The sequence below is a fragment of the Carassius carassius genome, chromosome 39, assembly GCF_963082965.1.
Source record: "Carassius carassius chromosome 39, fCarCar2.1, whole genome shotgun sequence".
NCBI lineage: Eukaryota > Metazoa > Chordata > Actinopteri > Cypriniformes > Cyprinidae > Carassius > Carassius carassius.
Window position 1 is genome coordinate 22,778,903 of NC_081793.1, and position 23,947 is coordinate 22,802,849.

A 23,947-nucleotide genomic window follows, 5' to 3' on the forward strand; every position below is an offset into this window, starting at 1 on the left:
ACAATAATAAAAACATCATAAGAATGTTCCAAGAACATTGTTCTAAGTACCTTTGATTTTAATTCCTTAAGGTCAATGACGTCACAAGTACGTTCTGAGAGCACTGAAAGAATGTTTCCTTCCTCAACATTACAGAAATGTATATTAAATATGAAAAGTGTATGTGTATGAGAATGTTCTATAAACATTATTTTTAGAATGTTTTGTCTTAACATTTATATTACCTATTACATTAAAAAACACTGATGAAAGTTATGGGAATGTTCCCTGATAACTGGGTAGGGTATATTTCACCTCTCTTTCTCTCTTTCTCTGTGTGTGTGTGTATATATATATATATATAAAGAAAGAAAATAAAGCCATTTATGATAAGATCTTCAAAAGGAGTTCAAAAAATACTTTTAGAGATCCCAATAGCTGTATTACTGTATGTTGCTTAGCTCAATTCCATCTTTGTGGGAAGGATTCAAGGACCCTTTGTTTGTGTGTGTGTTTTGGGAATTGATGTACAAGAATAAACAAGCAGATTGTTAAACTGAAAAGAAACATCAGTGACTGTTTAGGAGCATGAACCTGATTATTTTAATAAAAAAAACATTTAATGCTAACTGTAACAAACGACAATTTATTAAACAGTCCATTAAACAGCACGTCACCATAATCAGTCACCATTTAATCTCAAGAGCTTTAAACTTGTATGTCCTTCCTCAGTATGCTTTTCTTTCCCCATGGGTATGGTGAAACTACAAAGAGAGTCGAGACAGTGCTAAGTAAAGACGAGATCTGGCAGCATCTGGAAATCGGAAATGCTCCTCCAGATGCAAACAAATTTTCTGTGAATTCGGTTGCGGAGATACAGGGTTGAAGAAATGGAAAACAGTGACCTAGAGGGGTCGCACACACTTAAAAGCGTAAGCTAACAGACATATACACACAAACACTCAAGTTCCCCTAGAGGCCCCATCATCCACATCTTCACACGCCCCACACGGATGCCATATGACCCGGCTCCTGATCTTCTCAGCGCACAGCAGCGCTACCGAAAACTGTCTTACACAGACAGCACTAGGATTCCCAACAAGGCAAGCTGTGATCCTAACTGAGGGACTGCAATATTTGGCCTGAAACCACATTGCTAAACTCAAGTCACAGGATAAATATTCCTGCCAGCTGATTCGCACTGCATTTTCATCACATCAAGCTAATAATCAGAAACATATTCTACTCTGCACTGATATCATCAAATGAAACATCTGGTTTAAGCAAGTATTATACTGTCTATTCAAAGAATATAATTGTTGTTTTTTTGTTTTTAAGGATTATTTTTAAGACATGACAGCACATTCACCCAAAAATAATGGATTAGATTAAATATTTTTTTGAAAATAGCTAAAAAAAAAAAAGAAGATTATTTTGTCACACTACATGGGGGTAAGTTGTCACAATGAGAACCTGCTATTAAACAATCCGTTAAAGACTTTTCAGCAACATTTAAACAGTACAACATCAAGCACACAAAAAAGTAAACTGTTATTTTAGACTACTGTAACTGTATCCACTAGTGGTGAATTACACGTTTAAGTCAACAACACATTAAATGATATGCACACATATTTTACAAAGTAACTTATAGCACACTAACCATTATTCCAATTAAACTTTCAACTTTTTGAAGAAAACACTATTCCAAAGTCCAAAGATTAATTAATCTCGTCTTACCTGCCCTAAATGCGAAAGTGTTACATCAGGTTGTGCTGAATCTTTATCTCTTCCCTTTCACCCCATGAACCTGCACTGCTGGGCTCTTCACAGAGCACCTGTTAGGTGCCCACATGACCCCAGACGGATCCCTCACCGGATAGAACATTAGGAACTGGCCCATGCTGCTGCACAACCGGAGAACCCAGGTCCCGAGAATACATCATGTTAACTCTCAAGATAACATACTAATAAAAAGTAAATAGATCCTCCACTTGAGAGAGAGAGAGAGAGAGAGAGAGAGAGAGAGAGAGAGACTGAGAGAATGCAGGGAGGGGCAGTTCCTGTGTTCTTCCCATGAGAGTGTGGACAACCAGTGATTAAGAATAGTGGAGACGATTCCATAAAAATGTGAAGCTGAAAAAAAATATCTAACTGGGAAAGGCTTTCACATTCTGTGCTTATGACATCACTCTTTTTTCTTCATTGTTCCTTCCTCGCGCTCATTCTTTCTCACATGTGCATGACAGGCCCTTGCTCCAGCCATTGGCACAAATGAGCACGCTCACATGTATGCATTCTTCAAGAATCGGCTAAAAACACATCTCTATTTGACCCTCTAGTTTTAGCGCTCTCTATTCTAATTATATTCTTTAAAAAAAAAGACTTGCACTCTATTCATTTACTAACTTTCATTGAAAAAAAAAAACCTAGCTTCTATCTATTTGTTTTTTTTTTAATTCATTATACAATTAACAAATCAAAAAAGGCCTCTAACAGTAGCTTGCTCTATTCTTTTTCTATTTTATCTGTTTTCTTTTTATTTGTGCAATCATTTGGAGAGATTTGATCTTGAATCTCTGCATATTTATCAAACTAAAATACATTACTGTTCAAATGTTTGGGGTCATAATTTTTTTAAAGAAATTAATAGTTTTATTCAGCAATTAATGATCAAAAGTGACAGTAAAGCCATTTATAATGTTGCAAAAATTTTCTATTTAAAAAAAAATGCTGTTCTTTTTACATTTCTATTCTTTAGAGAATGATTTAAAAAATCACTTTCCACAAAAATATTGCAATATTGCAAAAATATTGCAATAACTGCAATTATGATAATAATAATGCTTTTTATTTTTTTTAGGACCAAATCAGCATATTACAAAGATTTCTGAAGAATCATGTGACAATGAAGACTGGAGTATTTTTTATTTTTTTTTTATTTGTGTAAATATTTTATAATAGCAGTTTTTTACTGTTTTTCTCAAACAAATGCAGCCTTGGTGAGCATAAGAGACTTAAAAAATGAAAAAATTACTGACCCTACACTTTTGAACAGTATAGGTGCACAAATAAATATATACTACTAATTTAAGTTTAAATGTAATCATTGAATATAATAAAATATAAAATATACAATATACAATACAGAGGAACATCATTGGTGAACCACACTAAACCTGCAGGTTTATACATAGGGTCTAAAAACACTGACTTGTTGAAGATTCTGATAAACTTAGCAAATTCACACTAATTTGTTCACCACCACTTGAGTGTTTATTATTAGCCCAGCATATACAGCACTTAACATATTAGCATAAAACACACTTGGTGCATCTTATATAAGCACTGTATTACAGTTGCACCTCAAACTAACAAACAGTTGTTTCTCAGCACTCATGGATTGTGTGTGCATGTGAGGCTTCCAGAATGCTAAAGGGGAATGAATTAATCAATTACCCTCAGGCTTGTAAGACTCCCAACTTGTTTACAAGAATGAAAGAGTGTTAAATAGACAGAAAATGTGTTGGATAATAGACGCAGAGAGACAAAGGGAAGAGGAAGAGTCTCTTTGCAGCAGCTGATGTTTAAGCGCTAAGCTGTAGTTCCACTGAGGGACTGTAATTACAAATATTTGGCCTTTACAGGAGACCAGGTGCTTAGAAGCATGAAAGAACCATCCTCCGCTCTCTCACACACTCACACGGGTCTCATTTCTCCTGTGCCTTGACCCACTTTAAAGTTGCTGCTGAAAAATGCACAGTGCGCTCTGAGATCTGTAGCCATATGCCGTTTGATGGCCTCCGCTGTTCACTATAAATTCACTTCTATAGGGAAGCGACTGTTTCCCTGCGTCGATTCCTTTAACCTTATGAGACAGGACTAAGTGGTTTGCACTGAAGAAATTGCTTTTCTCTGAAACTCTGGGACTCTGTAACCTCAAAAGGGCAAGAGGACATGCAGCTGAACAGAATGCATGTGTTGTGCTACTTTTCAAGTTGATCAAAGTGTTCCTACAGATCTGAAACAGACTCAGACGTGATTCATGAGTGATGCTCTTCAGACTTTACAATTTCATTCATAAGTGCAGGATGCCAACAGGCCAAGAAATTGCAATAGAGAGAGATGTTTTGTGATAATTCATTGCTGACTGGCAAGTGTGATTCTCCCAGTTAAATCTTTCAGTGTTAAATAGTGATTCAATCTTAAGAGATGTGCCATTTATATCAGTGTATTTGCACTTCATTGTGATTGGCCAGTTGTGGGATTCCACAATTCATTTTTTATTTATTTATTTATTATTAATGTATTTTTTTCCTAGTTAGTTTAATGACTCTCATATCACTAAATGCTCTCTTTATCCTCACATAATAATTTCAACTGATCAATATTTCATGTTATCCTATCTTATTTGTTTACTCATTTTGAAGAGTAAAGTATAGTATAGTATAATAAATCTTTGCCTCTGGCAAAGTGTTACATTACTAATGCACATTATATGCTTTATAAATTCATAGTGGTATGAGGAACATTTACAGTATAATATATAATGATCTTGTTGATATCATTGTTGGTGTGCTGCAGAAACTCTAATAAATATGATTTGTTTTCCAGTTAAAATATTATAGCTGAGAAACAAACATGCATTAGATGTTACAAGAAAAGTAGTCTTTTTTTAACTTTTGACTTCACAATAAACAGAATAAATCTAGACAAAAAACTTACATTTAAAAAATGAAAGATAAAAAATAATAATTTTAAGGAAAGAAAAAAGGAAGACAAGCAAGTTTGTTCATACATAGTGGTATTTCAAAGTGTTGACAGATTATTATTTTTTTTTTAAGATGTAAGAAGGAAGAAGAAATTAGTTAAAATGAAATAAGATTCAAAATATGATTTTGACTAACAAGATACTGTGAAAATATACTGTGGAGATTTGCACTGGCTTTATTCTGTGTATTCTGATTGGGACTGAATTTTGCTGAGTTGGCTCATTCCAAAGCTTGTGTCCGATGGAATTTAAGAGCTACTATTAAAAGTGATTGAAACGAAAGAGGGTCTCACCTTAAAGCCAATGTCTCCTCGTTTACAGCATAGGCAAGCCAGCATGAGGAAGATGAAGGTAAAGAGTCCAGAGAAAGACACAGCCACCACAGCCAGAGAGGACGACCAGGATAGCTCACTCAGTGGAGCGCCATCTGCAGGACAGATGCAACATTACACAGACTAACCAACTACTATCACCAATCAGGATTAGGGAGCATGAATACACATAATGCAAGCTAGTATTTTTAGTTCAGATACTGTTATTTGTGTTCCTAGACAACCAATACTACAATGGTCTTTACCGATCACATGGATGCCATAAAATGTAAAAAGGTTGTTGACAAATGGATGACACGGATATGATTTTTGTCATTTTTGTCAACTGATTACCATTCACCACTCTTATCCACCTTTTTAATTTCACTAGTTGATCTGAAACATGAATTTGAAATTAAGCAGATTTTTAAAAAAGATTGCCTGTCTAAAAATGCTTTTTATTTACACATATAGACATTTTATTCAAGAAAACATGAAATACAATTTTACAGAAATTGCTTTATTTGTAAATGAATCACATTTACACAAGTGTCAACACGTATGATCAGTAAGTAAACACCTATGATACAATGACAGGTGCTTTTATACAATATATAACAAATATTTAATAATTATTTCTGTTAAATATGAACAGAACAGTTGTAATGAATTTGGGGACATTAGGCTATTTTTATTTTTTATCAAAATTTAATGAGACAATTGAGAATTGATCGCTTAATAACATTTTAAAATCCAAAATATATCTGTTTTATTGTTTTTATGAATAGACAATGAAAACATGCAATAATGTAATGTACAGTATAATGCATTTATTACTGATGAAATTAAACTGTCCTATATTGTGTACCCATATGACATCAGCAAGAGAGAATTTTGGCCTCACACACTGAATAATCCATCATTGAGTATTTTCTGATTTCAGTGCATTTGGAATTAGCAAAACAGGCAGGTCACAAATTATAATGCTGCAGCCAAGAGGACCAACATTGACTGAAGAAGACAGTGTAACATTCTGCTGTTTTCTCTCACTTTTTAAAAACTGTCAGCTCTAATACTGTGATATGCAGCTCAGTGGCATATACAGTAATAAAGAGCATTATTATCAATAATACAAGGAATATACAATCTAATTCATCATCTAACACAACAAAATAACAAGACCATGACTGATTTTCATTGTCAGTGAGGTTGTATTTGTTAGCTTTATTTATTTATTAGACTTGCAAGGTCTTTTTTTCACTCCAGATTCAGCTTCAATAGTTGCCGTGGAAACTAGAATAGATAGAATGAGTGTAACATTTGCAGTTGACGCAAAACGCTCCGTGTGTCAACACATCCCCTCAATCCATCTATATATCTACAGTATTTATCTATACATCCATCCATCCATCCATCCACGCACCAATCTATCTAAAACAAGACAAAAAAGTAGAAAACAAAGATATGGAATAAGATATGTTTATTGTGTACTTGGCAGGTTTTATATGCAATATGTTGTGAGGTCTCAGGAAATGCATTCATCTATACTTCATTGCCTCTGGTGCCGGGAGGTTTTCTGGGTGCTGAACCACTCACTGCAGTTGCATTACAATCAGACATGAATCATTCAGTTCAAACCAGAAGAGAGGCGCTAGACACGTGGCCAAACCACTACAGAGATACTGCTTTAATGAATAGCAGCTGGGTTACTTCTGTAGTGCTTGGTAAAGCAGCTAATCAGTAATGTATTTAAGAGAGATCTAGTCTCGCTCGGAGCATAAGCATATCCGGTTATTTTGAAGGACGAGTCACAGTGATCTGCACAAACACTGAAATTAGTATTCATGAATCAGATCGCATGCAGTGATGAGGCACAGAGGGGAAGCGACAAAGACCCTTTCAAAAAAAAAAATACAGTGATTCTGTTGCTCCAGGATGAGGGATAAAATCACACATTAAAGAACATCTCAAATGAGTTTCCCTAAAATCATTTGACTTTTCAATTGTAAAGATGTTTTTTTTTTCTTCTTTCTTTTTCAAAAGAAGTGTGAGATCAGTCTTATTGAGTCCCGTCTTAATGAAGACATTGAGAGTGTGCCAGAGAGCCTTCCACTCTTAATGAGAGCATATTACTAAAGGCAGGGCACAAAGACACTTTAAAAATGAAGACTTCAGACCCATGCACATTTACATCTATTATACTTGCATTTAGCATTTGATCCTTCAATTAATTTGTAATAAACTCCTTTATTAACTCCTTTAGTATTTATTGCAATTTACTAGCTGATAAATCTGGTTTCAGTGCTTATAGTCTATAATCTAAATACGTTTGATGTTAAATCCACTCAAATGAGACGGAACAATTATTAGATGTGTTAACTACACGCATGTCTGTCACTATTCGTTTTCAGAATTCAGCATTTACATTAACAGAGTCACATTAGTCATGCAACGCCATTCTATTTCTGGGATGACTGTCTAGTTACCTTCATTTTAACACATTCTCTGAAACGTCGTTTGGATTCTGTGAGCTCAAATTCCAGACTGATTTTCAAAGTGCGAGTGCTGCAGTGACAAGAGCATTACAAGACTTTCAGATTCAATCAAACTTGAGTCTAAAGTGCTTGAAGGAACTTCTCATCTTAAAAGTTTTTTTTTAGCATACAATGAACCCAGACAGAAAAAAACTATCTAAAAAAAACAAAAAACAAATGAGCAATAATCATCAGATTTAAAGCAGTATAGAGCTTTTTGGAGCCTATATTTTCCCACATGATAATCATTTCTCAGAAAGCCAGTTTCTAGCAGAGACAATAAGCCATAAATTTATTTTCTTATCACTTGTTATAGTGTCTTTTAAACCAAATGTACATGCCTGCATAGACTCAAAGTGTTAATAGATATAGTTCTACCCCAACAGTTTAAAGTTTGAGTCTACACAGGCATGTAAAATTTGGCCTTCTCTAAGAAGATTTTATAAAGCTGACAGCATAAAAAAGTATAGTTTACAGTAAATTTAACAAATAATCCAATGTGATGAAAGAATGATACTGTATGAATGAAAACAAGTGATTATTTAAAATGATGTTTTAAGGAGAAATTAACACTTGTATTCAGCAAGGATGCATTAAATTGATAAAATCAACAGCGCATTCATGAGGTTACACATTTCTATTTTGAATAAATGCTGTCTGTTCTTTTAAATTTTTAATCATTAAATTATCCTGATTTCTGAAGGATCATGTGACACTGAAGACTGGAGAAATGGCTGCTGAATATTCAGCTTTAGCATCAAAAGAAATAATTATATTTTAACAACAACAACAAAAATAATAATAATTTCTCACTGCAGTCTGCTCTTGCCCCCCTCCCCCTCCTCCTCCAGAGTAGCTCAGAGGTTGGTACCAGTTTTCAGTGAGCTCAGGCAGAGAGCAGAAGCAGCTCTAAAGACTAAATGATGAGATGGGTGAGGGATGAACACGAGCAGAGCCACGAGAGCTGGAGGAAACGTGTACCCTGGTCCTGGTGGGAAGCTACTAGAACTCGACAAAAGACCCCAAGCTGAACCGTTCATTTACAGCATCCAGAAACAACAGCATTCAAGCAGATTTATTAACAGAAACCAAGCCTGACCAGATAACCAATCATAAAACTAGATTAAGGAGCTGATTGTTTCTGTGGAGATGACTGACAGGTGATTTAAACGGCACAGGCTGGCGCTTACATAGGTCATGTGCTTTTACGTACGCAGGAACTAAACTGCCTGAACAGCATTAATGGGCCTCTGGTCATGTCAGCACACGCACACACACATGTACACACAGATTTTTCTCAAAACCAGATAGCATGAACTGACATAAACTCAGCAGCTCTAATGACTCTACATCCACATTTCACTTGATGGACTGAAATAAGGAGGCAAAGCTTTAACCTGATCTCAAGGGAAAATATTTAAAGGGAACTATTTACAGAGGTGGTGATTTTGTATTAAGAAAGAAAAAAAACACCAGCCCTAAAAGTACATTGTATGAAAACGTGTCACTGAGATTGTATAAAAACATATGAATTTGCCAACAATTTGCTAAAAAGTAAAATAGTTGAAATAAATAAACTGCAATGAATAACCCCCTCTACATTATGTACTTATGTATTTGTTAGTTAGTTATGTGTGAATTCATGTTTAAGTTTTGTATGTAAAAACTACATTATACAGTATATTTTATACATTATAATTTTTTTTTTTAAATTTTACCTTGTTCTCTCAATAGGAAAAAAAACAATGCTAAAATAATGCAAGATGCATTCTTATATCAATAGCTTGAGACACACACACACACATACACACACACACACACATATATATATATATATATATATATATATATATATATATATATATATATATATATTTTGGTAACAAAGTTTAATGTTACAGATATTATATTATATATATATATATATATATATATATATATATATATATATATATATATATATATATTGCATTAATCCTAAAATTCAGTCAATCAGTAAACAATTACTTTGATTCAGACTGATAATGATAAAAAGTTTAATAAACTATTAAGTTAGCTCATTCAATAAAGCATCAGACTGATTCAAACTCGGGAGTGATTCATTAAGAGCAATTCATTAAAAGAAAAGGCTCACATGAGTCATCTGTTAGTGAATTGGACAACACTAATTGCGCCTTATTTATTTTTTTATGCACACAGCCAGTGAGGATAATGTAATAGAAAGTGGTACACTTGTTTTTTACCAAATCACATTAATTTACATTTACCTAACAACTGGCAGATGCTTATACCCAAAGCATTCAAGCTATACATTACTTCAATTCATGCATTCCCTGGGAATTGAACCTAAGGCTTTGGTGTTGCTTGCGCCATGCGCCATCATTCGAAATCCAAGAAAGCATGCGATGCTATTACAGGAACAATAATGCTATAGGAACCACTGCAATGACAGTGCATAGGCTTAAACATTGTACTGAGAGAGATTTCTATCTGAAACACACTTATCCTCACACTGATACTCAGGTCGTTTTAATGTGCTGGCATTATTCACATCCCTCACTTGCCCACCTCCAGCAGCTTTGCGCAGTCAGCACAAGAGCAGGAAAAAAGCAAGAGATTAAAGACAAAAAATTAGGCACACTAGAGGCTGAATGCCAAACATGCTCAGAGAAAAAGAGAGACAATCTGTTCAAACGTGAACAAGCGATTAATCTAATAAACTGAAGCCTAATATTGATGAAGAGACAGAATGTAAGAACAGAAGGCAAACGGAGGGACGGGTTTAGAGGTGGAGCTGGACCAAGGCCACGGCAGACAAACTGGAAATGGACGTAGACATTATGCACATATGGCCAAAGAGCTGCTCATTCTGTCAGACTGACCCCAAATACAGCCTGAGTGTATTTGCCTTTGGAAATTCAAGTTGAAATATTAAAAATACTACAACTACACTAAAAATGTAAATAAAACAAAGATTATTGCAGTATATTTTGCAAGAAAATATGATTTCAGTTTTTCTACTTCAGAATTTCACATTTAATTCAATGTTTTACTTGCCGTTTCTTTGTAGTTGCGAAATTTGTTAGCACCTTTTTCATTGTAAAATAAAAGTTAAATAGAAATATGATAATAGAGATAAGTGACGAAGTGAAGTGACAGGCCACGACTTCCCCTATAATAGATAATAGAAATATCTATAATAGATAATAGAAATATCTATAATAGATAATAGAATAGATAATAGAAATATGACAAAATAACAAAACTAACAAAATTACTAAAACAAACTAAAATAAAAACTTTTTTCATAAATGTTATGTTATTTGGTAAAAAAAGGAATTAATGATAGAATGGATGAATGGCTGTATGAATGAATGCATAACAATAAACATAAATCGATACCTTTAAATTGTACAAGCGAATTTAGACATCAAAATATTATTATAAAAATTCTGAAAGGCAATAGCAAAAATGACAGCAAAGTGAAATCTAAATGTAAAAATCTGCATAACTGAGCATATAATGGTGCTAATACTGTATCCATCCCTATTTAAAAATATATAAATAAAAATCTGTTAATATTTTCAACTATTGTTGGGTAATATTCAGTATTTTGAATGGTACATCACCATGTGTATATGTAATTTTATGTCCTTTATGATACTCTCTCATTGCTTTCTATTAAATTAAGTCTATTTTTTATGGTATCTCTGCTTGATGCTTTATTTTAAATGCTAATGACATTTTCAGGCCCAATGAGGACTGCTACTTACTGGTTGTTTTGAGTTCTACAGTAATATCATGCTATGTCACAATATCTAGTCTCCATGGTGACTCTCAAAAACAGTCTCTGTCTCTAATCACTGAAAGCACTAATTAATTCAGCTCCTCTCAAAACGTGCTCAAAGGAAGTACATAAAACATGCACACAATACACAACATTGTGATAGAGGGACTATCTTTACAGATATCCACAACAATTAAACATTGAAACGAGAGGCTGTGTTTATTTGAATAAAAATACATTTAAAAACAGTAATATTGTGAAATATTATTTCACATTTTAAATATAACTGTTTTCTATTTTAAAATATTTTAAGTCTTCTATGTCACATGATGAATCAGAAATCATTCTAATATATTGTTTTGGTGCTCAGGAGTTATTTCTTATTATCTATGCTGAAAACAGCTGCTTAATATTTTTGTGGAGACCATTATATTTTTTTTAGGATATTTTTTTGTATTATTTATTTATTTGTAGCAATGAAGAAGTCTTTACTATACCTTTATATCAATTGAATGTGTCTTTACTGAACATATTAATAAAAAAATTAAAGCAGTGTATGAATACACTGATTTTTGCTCACTCTTTCTATAGATATTCACAATGTAGGCAAGGCAAGGCAAAGCAAGTTTATTTATATAGCACATTTCGTACACAATGGTAATTCAAAGTGCTTTACATAAAAGAAAGTAAAATAATAATGAAGAAAAAATAAATAAAAATAATAAAACAAGCAATTTTAAAACTTTTAAAATTATTAAAATATTTACTTATTTCAAATGAATTTAAAACAGTTAGAAAATGATTTTACATTAAAAAACTGTTAAAATATAGTGCAATTAGTTCAATCAATCAATGCAATCAATGTAGTGTATAGGAAATTAGTAAACAAGTCAATGGTTTGATGAGTTTATGCATGAATGCATACATTCTTGTGCATAAAATTTGCATACAAATCTGAGTTTAACAGTGTGTTAACATGCTATTTTAGGCAATCAGAGACAAAAGTTTTAGGTTTCAATCCCCTCTAATAGCTACGTTTCAAATTAAGTTTGAACAAGAAACTTACTCAAGGGTCTGTGTGTTTTTAAGAAGATACATGCATCTGTTAATGCACACACACACACACACACACACACACACTCAAGCGTGGCCGTTAGCAAATCAGCTGTGTAGCAGCAGTAAGGACTGTGTCCCGTGGTGCCCCCATCTTCATTAAGTTCTTGGAGCCGTGCTGGGCTCACAAACGTGGGGATTATTTAACTCCCAGTGAAATATGCCACCTTAAATGGAAAACCTTCAATGGGAATGTAATTGAAAGTCATCCTTTCCTAAACTTCCGTACCACCACGTTGCAACTGTAATACACACCTGCATGCTTAACTTGTATTCAGATGGCTATAGGAGATCAATCTTTTACCTCTAAGTGTATTAAAATATGCATGCAAATTATATATATATATATATAAATCAACAACTCAACGACTGGCCTGTAATTCCTTCCCATTCCCTGGATCCCTTTACACCTATTTAAAAATACAGTTAATTTATTTTAATAGACGGCACTTTGCTATCTGCATGAGAAAGAAGGCAAGAGAAAAAGATCTATCAAGTTTTCCCACCGTGCCCTTTCAGCTGTATCTCAAATCTCATTTTCTTAATATTCTAATTATGACTTGAGGCTCTTCCATGCCTAATGTTTATTTTTTTTATAGGCCTCATTTAAAATCTGTGTTCTTTTAAAAGCTATGGTACATGCTGATTTTGCCTGAATCCAAGTAGCTCTTAAAGCAAGATAAGAATATGGAATGGTTTATATGGATCAAGGTCCCATGATTCTCCTTCAATCAAGATCTTCAAGATTTTCTTTTTCTATGTGTCAAATAAGACTAGTCATATAATCCCTGAGCAAACAATGAAAAGTTGGCAAGCCAAAATGTGTGAAAAATATCGCTGATATATGATTCATGGACATGTCTGATCTATTAAATGCTGTTTATTTAGATGGAACAGTTTAGTTTTATGCTCTAGGCTAAAATCAACAGAACCATGCCAGGAATGACTGAACCAAAAAAAGCAGAAATCTGTGTAGAATTTCCTTCCAACTCAAAGTGATGATAACTATAGACAATTTTACAATTTTGCGCTCTTTGCTAAAACCTTGTTTCTGGGCGGAATCCTGTGCCTCGACTCCCAAAAGTTGCTTAGCGCCAATCAGATTCAAACGGCCATTTATCAGCTAGTTCTGCTAATTTTATACATCAGATGGTGAGTGATCAGACTGTGGGTGGCTGTGGGTGTTCAGTCTGAGACTAATCAAGCTCCTCCCTCAAAAACTGAACAACATTAGCATTTTTTACATACTAAATATTGACACCGACTCTAATTTTTTTTTTAACTTCGTACCTTTGTATCTGGTCACACACCAGATGAGAATTGCAACGTATGTATGTTTCACACACCGACAGCACCAAGATACCACATTTTTTCTGTTTCCTGTTGCGTCACTGAGTGCCACTTACATAGTTTCTCATTAAATTAAATAATATTTGTCCCAAACCAATGTAACTGCATAATGACTGCATCCTAGGGTATAAGATTGTGTATTGTGCATTTTTTTCATTAAAATGTTTGAATGAAGACATATGTTTCATATTGTCACACACCTGGACTCATTTTGTGTGTTTTTGCCCCTGTGACCCAGTTTCTGTCTTCCGTGTGTGGTTTTGATTAGTTCCCAGGTGTGTCTAGTCATTTCCCCATGTGTTCCATGTCCCTGTTAATTTAGTCATGCCATCCACCTGTGTTTCCCCAATTATCCCTTCTACTTAAGCCTTGTCCTTGCAGTTCTGTTTGGTCAGGTCTACTCGTCTAAATGTCAACTTGTCTACTTGTCACCTGTTACTTGCCACTTGCCACTTGCCTCTTGCCTCTTGCCACCTGTTATTTACGACTTACCTTGTTTATGTTTTATTTAATAAATCCTTGTTTCGTTTATCCCTCGGCTCCGTGTTCCTTCCAGCAGCATAAGCCATGACAGAAGACCCGACCTGAAAAAGTTTAAAAAAACTGCGTGTTTTGTTTTCCGTTTTTTCACAGTCTTTTTTCTTTCCGTAGTGTGTCATGGATCCCCTCTATCGCCCCGAATACCTCCTCCTCCTGCTGGAGCAGGAGGGACTGTCTCTCGAGGACCATACCAGACGGTTTCTCTGGCTAGCTAATGCCACCAGCTACCCGGACCACGCGCTCTGCACCTTTTATCACGCCAGCCTGAACCCTAGGTGCAGAGCGTTGTCGCCCGAAGATGGTCCTCGGGAGGATTTCGCCGCATTTATAGAGTGGAATCTGGTGAGAAATGGGTCACCTCTCACGGTCGGCTCAATGGAGGATCTCGCCAGGTCCACTCTGGACCCAGAGCCCAGCCTACAATCTCCCCACGGTACGAGGCATAAGCCCGAGCAGACCAGGTGCGAGAGCCGGCGACACTGCCCACCACGAGGGAGCAAAATATGGAGCGCCAAATGGGTCAAAATGAGGGGGGTTCCAATTCACCTATGCCAGATCCTCTGTTAAGCCCAGGAAGGGCTCCTGATCTTCCGTTAAGCCCAGGACGGGCTCCTGATCCTCCTGTAAGCCCAGGATGGGCTCCTGATCCTCTGTTAAGCCCAGGAAGGGCTCCTGATTCCCCGTTAAGCCCAGGACGGGCTCCTGTTCCCCCGTTAAGCCCAGGACGGGCTCCTGTTCCCCCTTTAAGCCCAGGACGGGCTCCTGATCCTCCTGTAAGCCCAGGACGGGCTCCTGATCCTCTGTTAAGCCCAGGACGGGCTCCTGTTCCCCCGTTAAGCCCAGGACGGGCTCCTGTTCCCCCGTTAAGCCCAGGACGGGCTCCTGATCCTCCTTTAAGCCCAGGACGGGCTCCTGATCCTCCGTTAAGCCCAGGAAGGGCTCCTGATCCTCCTTTAAGCCCAGGAAGGGCTCCTGATTCCCCGTTAAGCCCAGGACGGGCTCCTGTTCCCCCGTTAAGCCCAGGACGGGCTCCTGTTCCCCCGTTAAGCCCAGGACGGGCTCCTGATCCTCCTTTAAGCCCAGGACGGGCTCCTGATCCTCCTTTAAGCCCAGGACGGGCTTCTGATCCTCCGTTAAGCCCAGGAAGGGCTCCTGATCTTCCGTTAAGCCCAGGACGGGCTCCTGAACCCCCGTTAAGCCCAGGACGGGCTCCTGAACCCCCGTTAAGCCCAGGAAGGGCTCCTGATCTTCCGTTAAGCCCAGGACGGGCTCCTGTTCCCCCGTTAAGCCCAGGACGGGCTCCTGATCCTCCTTTAAGCCCAGGACGGGCTCCTGATCCTCCTTTAAGCCCAGGACGGGCTTCTGATCCTCCGTTAAGCCCAGGAAGGGCTCCTGATCTTCCGTTAAGCCCAGGACGGGCTCCTGAACCCCCGTTAAGCCCAGGACGGGCTCCTGAACCCCCGTTAAGCCCAGGAAGGGCTCCTGATCTTCCGTTAAGCCCAGGACGGGCTCCTGAACCCCCGTTAAGCCGAGGACAAGCTCCTGATCCCCCGTTAAGCCCAGGACGGGCTCCTGATCCCCCGTTAAGCCCAGGACGGGCTCCTGATCCCCCGTTAAGCCCAGGACGGGCTCCTGATCCCCCGTTAAGCCCAGGACGGGCTCCTGATCCCCCGTTAAGCCCAGGACGGGCTCCTGATCCTCCGTTAAGCCCAGGACGGGCTCCTGATCCTCCGTTAAGCCCACCGTTAAGCCCAGGAAGGGCTCCAGCCCCAGAGCTTACTCCAATGCCTGCTCCTCCAAAATTCCCACCCTCCCACCCACTCCTGCCTCCTCCTCCGCTGTCGTCTGGCTGCCCCTCTGCTCGCCCTCAGCCTACCATCATTGTGGTGCGAGCTCAGCGGGACCGCCATCCTCCAGCGACGCCTTGGTCGGCGTCTCCCTCACCTCCGCCTCCAGCCTCTGAGGCCTGGACTCCGCCTCGGCCCGTTGACCCGTCGGCTCCACCATGGCTCCTAGCTCCTTCCTCTCCGCCGTGGCCCGGCAGTCCGCAGGCTCTGCCTGGCTCCCTCGTCCCTCCGGCTCCGCCTTGGTCTGGCGTCGTCCATCCTATGCCTCGGGACTCCACTCCTCCGGCTTCGCCTCATCCCTCCGTCCCTCCGGCTCCGTCAGGCTCCTTCATCCCCTCGGCTACACCTCAGTCCTCGGTCACTCTGGCCTCACCGAGGCCTTCCGGATCCACATCGCCGCGTCAGTCACCAGAGCCATCTGTTCCGCCTAGGACCTCCGGCTCCTCCCCGTCACCCTGGCTCTTCGGCTCTCCGTCTCCGCCTCGGGCTCCTCCTCCACTTGCTCCGTTGCCGTGGGTCGAGTCCCTGGAGTCAGTGACCATTCCTCCTCCATGGCTCCTTCCACCGTCGGCCCCACCTTGGGCCGTTATGGCTGTGGCCTGGGTCCTGCTGGGTACCTCCTGCTTCACATCCTTCCTGTCTCCTCCCTGGCTCCTCCCTCCGTCATCTCCTCCCTGGCTCCTTCCTCTGTAGTCCCTGTCTGCTGGCCCCCTCCTGGGAGGCTGTCTTCCACCGGAACCTCCTCCCAAGTTCCCACCCACGCCTCCCTTTGTTGTTTCTACGGTGCGAGGACGCACCTACCGGGAGGGGGGAGTACTGTCACACACCTGGACTCATTTTGTGTGTTTTTGCCCCTGTGACCCAGTTTCTGTCTTCCGTGTGTGGTTTTGATTAGTTCCCAGGTGTGTCTAGTCATTTCCCCATGTGTTCCATGTCCCTGTTAATTTAGTCATGCCATCCACCTGTGTTTCCCCAATTATCCCTTCTACTTAAGCCTTGTCCTTGCAGTTCTGTTTGGTCGGGTCTACTCGTCTAAATGTCAACTTGTCTACTTGTCACCTTTTACTTGCCACTTGCCTCTTGCCACCTGTTATTTACGACTTACCTTGTTTATGTTTTATTTAATAAATCCTTGTTTCGTTTATCCCTCGGCTCCGTGTTCCTTCCAGCAGCATAAGCCGTGACACATATAGAGTGCCATAATAATATCTCACTTTTTTTTCCAGTTTTTGGAAACTCACTTCAAACTCACCAGTGCCACTTTCTTCATTCTTGAAGTGATCTTTTATCTTTTTAGATTGAATTAACTGTTTTTGCACTGCTATCTGCATGTGATGCATTTGGTGTGCAATACCTGGGAGTTGTACTTGCTGCAACGCAACGGTGCCTTTAAGGTACTGGCCCAATGACAGCTTTGTACCTTTTTTTTTATTCCCGGAGAATGCAGGGTTTAATGGGGAAAAATGTAACGGATTGACTCAGACTGTTCAGTCATAGCACATGAATATATGCCCAGTAAAAATGCACACACATGCTTACTGCTGTTCCTTTCTGTGAACAGTATGAAGCCTTTCTAATCTATAAATTCCCCTTAAATCAGCATGTCTACATGATGCTTGTGACAGGAATGGCATCTCTCTGAATTCTCTAGCTCACCTGCGTGAGGACACAACCTATGGCTACTAAAACATTTGGATCAATCAACTTGTTGTCTTTCCCTCCTCCAGCCACTTCATTGCTCTGTTCCAATACTTAAAGAGCCTTCTTGTTGTTTTACCATCTTAAAACGAAGCATCACAACTGAAATGAGCGGCAAATTTGCAACATTCTACATAGACAGCAACAACACAAAAAATCTCTTCAAATGAAGCACACAAGAAAATTGACTTAAAACTAATTTCAACAGCTTGGTTAGCGTTCTGCAAATTAATTCAAAATAATTATAATTTAAAGTTTTTTTAAATAAATAGAATATTATTACCATTCAAAAGTTTGAGGTCAGTAAGTGTCACGGATGGTAAACCGTGATCTCAGGGTTTTGCACTTTGTGGGTGAAGTCTGTGTGTTACGCGTCAGCACTGATTAGTTTGTGGGCTTCTCCGCTAATTGTCATCAGCAACAGCTGTCACTCATTACTCATCCCTATATATTGGCTTGTCTAGCGTCTTGTGTTTGTGAGAGTGTTGTTTCATGTTTGTGACCTATGCTTTGCTTTCATGTGTGTTTCTGCGTTGGATGTCCGTGTCTCCCCGGAACCCCGTCCACTCTACGCAACCCACCACCAAGCAACACCACTTACCTTCGGCTCGCTTCCCCGCAGTTCCTGTGTCACCCTCTCCTGCTGCCCACTCACCTCCACCTTTCGGACACTTCACCCATCGCCACCATCCTGGACTGTGTATTCCTCCCAGCGTCATATTTGTGTCTTAGTAGTGTCTTGTATCATTGTCTCCATTAAACTGTGTTAACCTCGCCACTTGCTTCCTGCCACTCCTTCACCCAGTCGTTACAGAACGCTCTCACCCAACATGGAAGCAGCGAGCACCACTTCACTTTCCGAATTCATTCATCACAGCGTCAACCGTATGGATCAGCAGCAGGGGAGCATCGTGAACACCGGACGCGCGATCCAAGCGCTGGTGACACAGGTGTCCGAGCTCACCCAGCAGATCCATCAACTCTCCCACTGCGCCCACCGCACCGCCTGCGCCGCCCGTCCCCCGGGAGACCTCCCAGGACCACTTCCGGCCAGAGCCGCGACTTCCAGCGCCAGAGAGCTACTCCGGTGAGCCTAACTTTTGCAAGACTTTCCTTAACAAATGTTCCATGCATTTTGCATTGCAGCCCCGCACCTTCGCGACAGAAGAGTCCAAGGTTGCGTTTGCTCTTACCCTACTCTCTGGCAGGGCCACCTTATGGGGGACGGCGGTGTTGGAAAATCAACATCTGTGTTGCGCCTCGTTCCACGCCCTCTCCGAAGAGATGAAACAGGTGTTCGATCGAGCCGGGGCCGGCAGGGAGGCCGCTCACCAGCTCTCGGACCTCCGACAAAGGAAATCATCGGTGGTGGATTATTCCATTCAGTTCCACACCCTGGCGGCCGCGTGCCAGTGGAACGAGGCAGTGCAGTGGGATCGATTCCTGCATGGGCTGGCTGACTGTGTTCAGAAGGAGATCTACCTCCTCGAGCTGCCCCCAATGCTCAACGGTCTTATCGACTTGCCACTCCGGGTGCACGCTCGGATTAATTGCCTGGGTAGACAAGCCAGTCCAACACGCCATTACGTCTCTCCGGAAAGGGGCCGCTCGAGTCGAGAGAACATGGTAGTAAGTTTGAGTCTATTATCGGGTGGGATCTCCGCTGGGAAGTCCTCAACCACATCTTCGACTCTCCTCCCGGTGAAACTGCGGTGGGAGAACCACACTCACGACTGTCACGCCTTTCTGGACTCTGGGGCCGAAGGTAATTTCACTGACTCTCTCCTTGCACGTCAGTTGAACCTTCCTTTCCTTCCTGTGTCTCATCCCATCCATGTCACCGCACTCAATGGCCAGGAACTGCCACACGTCACTCACTACACTGAACCCATAACTCTGCTCACCTCAGGCAACCACAGTGAAACCATATCCTTTTATCACATGGACTGCCCTGTCGCTCCCATTGTTTTAGATCACCCCTGGTTAACCAAACATAATCCACGAGTGGATTGGGGTTCCAACACAGACACCTTGTGGAGTGAAAGTTGTCATGAGTCTTGTCTGGTTTCTGCTTGTCCTGTTGTGCCTGTTTCTGTCTTTCAAAAGGAGACCATGGTGTTATCAAACGTGCCCGCAGAGTACTTGGACCTGAAGGAGGTGTTCAGTAAGTACCGTGCTGCTTCTCTTCCTCCGCATCGTCCCTATGACTGTGCTATAGATTTAGTTCCAGGTAAGTCTCCGCCTAAAGGCAAGCTTTACTCTATTTCTATTCCAGAGAGCGAGGCCATGGAGAAAATACATTTCTGATTCCTTGGCATCGAGGTTCATCCATCCTTCCTCTTCTCCAGCAGGGGCGGGATTCTTTTTTGTGGGTAAGAAGGATGGTTCTCTGCGACCTTGTATTGACTACCGAGAGCTGAACAACATCACGATAAAGAACACCTATCCATTGCCGTTGATGTCTTCAGCTTTCGAGAGGTTACAGGGAGCATCCATATTCACAAAATTGGATTTATGTAACGCTTATCATTTGGTCCGCATCAGAAAGGGGGAAGAATGGAAAACTGCCTTTAACACCCCTAGAGGGCACTTTGAATATTTGGTGATGCCGTTCGGGCTCTCCAACTCGCCAGGGGTTTTTCAAGCACTCGTTAATGACATGTTGAGCGATATGGTAGATCAGTTTATATATGTTTACCTGGATGACATACTGATTTTTTCTTTATTGCTCCAGGAACATGTGCAACACGTCAGACGAGTGCTCCAGAGATTACTCAAAAATTAGTTTTTTGTCAAGGCGGAGAAATGCGTATTCCATGCACAGTCTGTTCCCTTCCTAGGGTATATCGTCTCGTCCGAGGGAATACGTATGGATCCTGACAAGGTTAAGGCTGTGATAGATTGGCCATCTCCAGATTCCCGTAAGGCCCTACAATGGTTTCTGGGGTTCGCTAATTTTTATCAACGTTTTATTCGTAATTTCAGCCAACTAGTCTCACCTCTGATGGCCTTGACCTCCCCCAGTACTCCGTTCAGGTGGTCTAATGCAGCCGAGACTGCATTTACCAACCTCAAGAGCCGCTTCGTTTCGGCTCCCATCCTCATAGCCCCTGATCCCACACGGCAGTTCGTGATGGAGGTCGACGCATCAGATGTGGGGGTAGGAGCAGTTCTTTCCCAACGTGCTGCCTCGGACGATAAGATGCATCCCTGCGCGTTTATCTCCTGCTGAACGCAATTATGACATTGGTAACAGAGAATTGTTGGCTGTCAAATTAGCTTTAGAGGAGTGGCGTCACTGGTTGGAAGGGTCAGGGGTACCTTTCATTGTTTGGACCGATCACAAGAATTTAGAGTGCATTAGAACTGCCAAAAGACTCAATTCCAGGCAGGCTCGGTGGGCACTTTTTTTCCGGCCGTTTGGATTTTACTTTGTCGTACCGCCCGGGTTCCAAAAATGTCAAACCCGATTCTTTGTCACGTCTTTTTGATCGTTCTGCCCGCCCGGTGACTCCCGAGTGTATTTTACATGAGAAAATAGTCGTCTCATCACTCGTATGGGAGGTCGAATTGAAGGTCAAGACAGCCTTAAAAGGGTAACGCCTCCGCCCGGTTGCCCACGGAATCGTTTATTTGTACCGGAGGAGTTACGGTCCGAAGTTATTCAGTGGGGTCACTGCTCTAACGTTGCTTGTCATCCAGGGATAAGCCGAACCAAGGGTTTAGTTAAACAACGATTCTGGTGGCCACTTATGGCTCGCGACGTCCACGATTTTGTTTTGGCTTGCTCAGTTTGCGCCAGTGGTAAATCATCTAACCGGCCTCCAGATGGGCTTCTTCAACCACTGTCTGTCCCTTCGAGACCCTGGTCACATATCGTGCTAGATTTTGTTGCTGCCCTCCCGCCCTCTACTGGCATGACGGTCGTTTTGACCGTAGTGGACCAGTTCTCGAAGACGGCACATTTCATTCCCTTGCCCAAATTAACTACAGCCAAGGAGACAGCGGTCACTGTCCTAGATCACGTCTTTCCGTTACATGGCCTCCCGGTAGATGTGGTTTCTGACAGGGGATCCCAATTCATATGCAAATTTTGGAAGGAATTTTGTAAATTGTTAGGAGCGACGGGTTATCATCCCCAGAGTAACGGGCAATCTGAGTGAGCCAAACAAGATTTATAGATAATGTTGTGATGTTTAGTCTCCAAGAATCCTTCTTCCTGGAGCCAACAACTCTCTATGGTGGAGTACGCTCACAATTCGTAACCAGTGTCAGCCACGGGCCTCTCTCCGTTTCAGTGCAACTTAGGTTAACAGGCACCAGTTTTTCCTAGTCTGGAATCTGAAGTCGCGGTCCCCTCCGCTCACGCATTTGTCCAGAGGTGCCACTCTGCTCCGGATGAGGGAGCGCACTAAGGCCAAGGCCGATCAACACCGGTCAAAGCCTCCCATTTACGTTGTGGGTCAAAAGGTGTGGCTTTCTACTAACAATATTCCTCTCTGTTCCGTTTCTAAGCCCCCAAATTTATTGGCCCGTTTACTGTCACCAAGATCATTAGTCCGGTGACAGTCCGCCTCAAACTACCACCAGCGTACAGGAGAATACATCCCGCCGTCCATGTGTCCAAAATTAAACCCGTGTTTTATTCACGTATTAATCCGCCTACCCCAGTTCCCCCACCACCGCATCTCGTAGATGGGGAACCGACTTATTCGGTGAATCGTATTCTGGACTCGAGACGGAGGGGACGAGGATTCCAGTACTTGGTGGACTGGGAAGGTTACAGTCCGGAGGAGAGGAGTTTGGTACCTGCTGGGGACATACTGGATCACTCCCTTATTGATGATTACAATCAGCAGGTAGGCCCTTCTGGGAACTCCAGGAGGCGTTCTTAGAGGGGGGGGGGGGGGGGGGGTACTGTCAGGGTTGGTAAACCGTGATCTCAGGGTTTTGAACTTTGTGGGTGAAGTCTGTGTGTTACGCGTCAGCACTGATTAGTTTGTGGGCGTCTCCGCTAATTGTCATCAGCAACAGCTGTCACTCATTACTCATCCCTATATATTGGCTTGTCTAGCGTCTTGTGTTTGTGAGAGCGTTGTTTCATGTTTGTGACCTATGCTTTGCTTTCTTGTGTGTTTCTGCGTTGGATGTCCTTTTCTCCCCGGAACCCACTCTACGCAACCCACCACCAAGCAACACCACTTACCTTCGGCTCGCTTCCCCGCAGTTCCTGTGTCACCCTCTCCTGCTGCCCACTCACCTCCACCTTCCAGATACTTCACCCATCGCCACCATCCTGGACTGTGTATTCCTCCCAGCGTCATATTTGTGTCTCAATTGTGTCTTGTATCATTGTCTCCATTAAACTGTGTTAACCTCGCACTTGCTTCCTGCCACTCCTTCACCCAGTCGTTACAGTAAGATGTATATTTTTTAATTAATACTTTTATTCCGAAAGGACTAATTAAATTAATAAAAAATGATAAATTAACCATTACAAACGATACAAGAAACGCGTTTCTTTTTAACATTTTATTCAAAGAATCCTGAAAAATATACAGTTTCCACAAAAATATACAGCAGCACAACTTTTTTCAACATGGATAGAAATGTTTCTTAAGCAGCAAATCAGTATATTAGAATGATTTCTGAAGGATCATGTGGCACTGAAGACTGCTCAATTCAGCTTTGTCAGCACAAGAAAAAATTCAATTTTAAAATAGAAATCAATTATTTTAAACTGCAATAATATTTATGTCACGTTACACTTGGGAGGAAGGGAGGAGAATTCTTCAAGCTATAGCATTTAATCATCAACAGGCATACACAGGAACTAAAAGACATTTAACAGCAGACCAAGAACTCAACACAGGGAACACTATTTCAACACATGACACAATGGGACACACAAACTAATTAATGACACACAGCTGGAACCAAATTCACTAAACAGGGAACACCTGGAATTATATAACTGAGGACAGGAACAGGAAACATGACCAAATAAGGAAAACTGG

At 40.9% G+C, this 23,947-nt stretch overlaps 1 protein-coding gene across 1 annotated transcript in view; it reads right to left on the reverse strand.

Moving 5' to 3' along the window:
* LOC132121649 (serine/threonine-protein kinase LMTK1-like) overlaps positions 1–23,947 on the reverse strand; it is a 55,619-nt gene that overhangs the window by 19,335 nt on the left and 12,337 nt on the right. The window contains exon 2 of the mRNA XM_059531268.1: positions 5,044–5,177. Coding sequence (XP_059387251.1) covers positions 5,044–5,177 — 134 coding nt within the window. The remainder of the gene's footprint in view (positions 1–5,043; positions 5,178–23,947) is intronic.